At 47.4% G+C, this 4,105-nt stretch overlaps 1 protein-coding gene across 1 annotated transcript in view; it reads right to left on the reverse strand.

The window, feature by feature from the left end:
• Positions 1 to 1,938: 1,938 nt before the first annotated feature.
• Positions 1,939 to 4,105, reverse strand: part of LOC307091685 (semaphorin-6B-like) — a gene marked incomplete at both ends in the record, with an annotated part of 6,195 nt that continues 4,028 nt past the window's right edge. Inside the window, 2 exons of the mRNA XM_079759335.1 lie at positions 1,939 to 2,156; positions 3,432 to 3,520. Of these exons, the coding sequence (XP_079615461.1) occupies positions 1,939 to 2,156; positions 3,432 to 3,520 (307 nt within the window). The remainder of the gene's footprint in view (positions 2,157 to 3,431; positions 3,521 to 4,105) is intronic.

Consider the following 4,105-nt stretch of genomic DNA (forward strand, 5'->3'; position numbering starts at 1 on the left):
TGGAATCCAACCGAGGGGTTTTACCCGCGGCCACGTCGACAGACTGTTAGCGGTGACGCTTCTCACCAACAAACACAAACACATCCTGATGCTGTTTAGGCGAGCTGCACGGGAGCTGTTGGGTTTAGGAGCGTTTGGTCTGGCCACTGGAGGCGCTGCCAACGTTTGCCCCGTTCAGACTTTCATTTGAACATAGGGGAGGGCAGACATTAAGCAGGGTGTCTGGGTGTCCTTTCCAAGGAAATCTTAGGCGTCCAAAAACGTAACTTCCTGCATCTGGTGAATTCTTGGGCACACATTTACGAAAAATTTATTTATTTATGTGAAGGCAGAAATTCAGGCATCAAGTCTCAATTCAAAATGTTATGTTATATAATGCAGTGAGGCTGTCAGGCATTCTGTCGGCCTACTGCTGCAAATATTTATCCTCCTGTAGATCAAAGTTTCTCGTTTAATATCATCCCTGCTGAGTCAACACGCAAATAGGCGTGATTTAAGCTGCTGTCCCCTTTTCTGTCGTCTGTTTGGATAACAATTTGTGTGTGTGTGTGTGTGTGTGTGTGTGTGTGTGTGTGTGTGTGTTTGTGTGCATATTTGTGTGTGTGTCTGTGTTGTGAGCCCTGCCCCAGGCATTGTTGCGTGTACGACAAACATTATTGCGGTTTCTCAGGATAAACTCCAAAATTTCTTTCATACTTTAATGGGGGGAGGGGGGGGGAGCAAATCCACGTGTTTGAAATATTGAGGGGGATATAGCTCCGACGTTCCCCTGACCTCTACACCTATGGTTTTAAATATGCAAATAAAAGAGTAATATAATATTACATTCAAGATACATGCATAAAGTTAAGAGTGTACAATGGTTTATTTCAAACCTGTAGTCTACCGATTGTGTGTCTGTATGTGCGATCTATATGACTCTCCAAGGAGCTGGATGCACACCTTTATATTTGTTCAGCAACAGTCTCTTCTCTCTGTTCAATCTCCCTGATGTGTGTGTGTCTGTCTGTGTGTGTGTGTGTGTGTGTGTGTTTGTGTGTGTCTGTGTGTGTAACTGTGCTCTTTCTAGCTCTGCAAATACCACCTCTCTCTTCTCCTCTTTGAAACACCACTTACAAGGTTGGTTGCCACTCCTGACCTTCTCAACCCCTAACCCTGCAGAGCTTCCCCTGTCTGGTACGTTCTCATCCCCTCCTCTTCACCGTTTCCTCCGCTCTCTGACCCCCCCCACCCCCTGACTCCCTGTGTCCCCCTCCCCCCCCGATGGCTGCAGGACGTGCTCCCTACGCTCGCCCTCTGATCTGAACCTGGGCCCGGCCGTGTGACTCGTTCATCTCTTTAAATCTCTCCGTCGATCTCTCTTTCTTCTGCTCTATTTATGTCCGGGTCTTTGCTGGGTCGGTGCCTTCGCACTACGAAGAGACGTCATGGGGAAAACGCTGTCGTTTACAGTAGGCTGGGTCTTCCAGCGGAACGGTGTGAGACTCGTCTGTCACCTTCCCCCCGCAGTGGGCGGTGCACCCCCAGATGTGTCTGGACAGGTTTGTCAGTCGAGAGCCACGGTGGGATGGAGACTGTGTTACCGCCACTTCAAGCAGGATATATATGATGTATAGTCGCAGATGTAGTGGAGGTGGCTGGATGTGGATGTGTATGTGTGTGCATGGATTCTTCTGTGTGCACATTGTTGCGTTGTGTGTGTGCATGTGTGTGCGTGCGTTTGTGTGTCTGTCTGTTTATGTGTGCTTGCGTACAAGTGTGTGTGTTTGTGCAAATGTGTTTGTATGTTTGCATGTGTGGGTTTATGTATATATTTGTGTATATTTGTGGTAATTTGTAGGTGTCTGTACCTGTATGTGTGTGTGTTTGTGTGTGTTTGCGTGTGCTTGCATGCCTGGGTGTGTGTGTGTGTGTGCGTGCGTGTGTGTGTGTGTATACCTGTTGGCGGGCGTGGAGAACACCCCCAGGATGATGTCGCGGCCGTGCATCCTGATCACCGGGCTGGTGGAGTGCAGCAGGTTGAAGTAGAAGTGCGAGTCGCCCGGAACGGAGCAGTTCAGCCGCGCCTTGAGGAACGAGGACCACTGCTTCTCCAGCACCCGCTGGGACCCCCCCAGGTCCTTCTTACAGACGCGAGCCACACGGGACACCATCACCTGGGCACAGGCAGGAGTCAACACAACCTCAGACGGCCCCACAACACCCAGCAGCAGTTTGAATAACACACTAATAACGACGGAGAAGTGAGGCATGATAATGAAAGGGTCCTCCGGAGATGATTCATAGGCCACGGGCAGTTCATACTTTGTCTTTGAGTAAAAAAAATTGTATTTGTTCCTTTTTAAGCGTTGCTGAATGGATCGCACTGAACATTAAACACAATACACCTCTGCGGTACTTGTTATTGTAATTTAACAACAAGGACAAATTATTTTGTAATAAAAGCATGCAAATAAAAGACGGATACAAAGTCATATACACCAGCTCCTAAGATTATCAATCTTAGATACTGCAAGTGTAAGCGTTGCATTTCTTTATTTCTTAGAAAATAAAACTTCAGTATAAACAGCAGAATGAGAGTGCCTCTGCTCTGGAGAAATGATTCACTGGGAAGACCTTTCTACGGCTCAACCCTGTTTTGGATTGAATATTGTTTATGAATTTAAAATGTAAAATCAATTATTCATTCAAATGTCAGTGGATCTCAAAACTGCCTTTTTGGAGTAAATCCCTGATGATCGGCTAATAATTTCTGTGTGTGTGTGTGTGTGTGTGTGTGTGTGTGTGTGTGTGTGTGTGTGTGTGTGTGTGTGTGTGTACAGTTAACGCACACACACACACACACACACACACACACACACACAGACACACACACACACACACACACACACACACACTCTCTCGCTGTTAACACGCCAAACCAAGCAGCCTAGCACAAACACATCCCTCCCCCAGCTGGGAAACATTAACTTATCAAAAGAAGAAAAATTCCTCTGCCAATGGCTGACTCATCTTATGTTTAATAATCTTTTATGTGCACGTTTTCTCTTTCCCTAGTTCTATCCAGGTTCTGTAGGGTTCGGTAGGGTCTGTCCCCTAACAGAGGCTAATACAGATGGCCATGTTTGCACATGTCCTGTTCAAATATGCAGAAAAATAAATACAAGCACTAAAGGTCAGTCCCATCCCTGGCTCTGCAGCAACAGCTGATATTGACATTCAGATAATGATGGTGGGAAAAACATTAGGGTCAGTGTAGCGTTTTATAGGCTGGCATTATGCAAACATTTTCATATTATTTCCAAATTAATGTGAGCATCCAGGCTGTGCGTGTGTTAAAGGAACGCCTTGTTTGTGTTTATTGTGCATGATTTTCTCTCCTATATTTCACAAACTTAACCTTTGGACACCTTGTGGTTAACCGCTCGTACCTTCTCAAGGTAGTTGAACTCCATGGCCATTTCCCGGAAGAAGAAATAGATATGAGGCCCCCACTCCACGGCACTGACAAAATAGGGCTCTGGAAGAGAAGAGAAAACAAGGGAGAAGACGGATAAGAACAAAGAGAGAGAACAAAAGAGAGAGAGAGAGAGAGAGAGAGAGAGAGAGAGAGAGAGAGAGAGAGAGAGGAGCAGAGATTATGGATGGATTAAAAGTAGATGGTGAAATAACAGGCAAGAGGTAAATAAAATATAGATGAAGGGCGAGCGCCGGCGATGGCTCAGTGTGGAATCAGACGGTGAACAATCGTTGAAACCCCGAACACGCAGGCAGCGCAAAGGCTCAGAAGAAGAATACGAGCGCCGCGGTTGGACGGCTCGTTACATCATGCGCTGCAGCGAGACTGCGCCCCGTAACCGACCAGCCTGTTGCTATGGGCTCCAGGAGGCCGGTCTCTGACCCCAGGGAGGGGGGCTGAGTAATATGAGTGGTCCCTTTTCATTACCTGTTTAGTCATTCAGCACGCGCTTTATCTACTGAACTTGGGCCGCTTGCTCAAGGTCGCTAACAGGAAGGCTCAGACATCGAGCCAAAGAGACAGGGGCCACAGAGACAGGGGCCACAGCGACAGGGGCCACAGCGACAGGGGCCACAGAGACAAGGG

The sequence above is a fragment of the Pollachius pollachius genome, assembly GCF_949987615.1.
Source record: "Pollachius pollachius genome assembly, contig: scaffold_495, whole genome shotgun sequence".
Taxonomy (NCBI): Eukaryota; Metazoa; Chordata; class Actinopteri; order Gadiformes; family Gadidae; genus Pollachius; species Pollachius pollachius.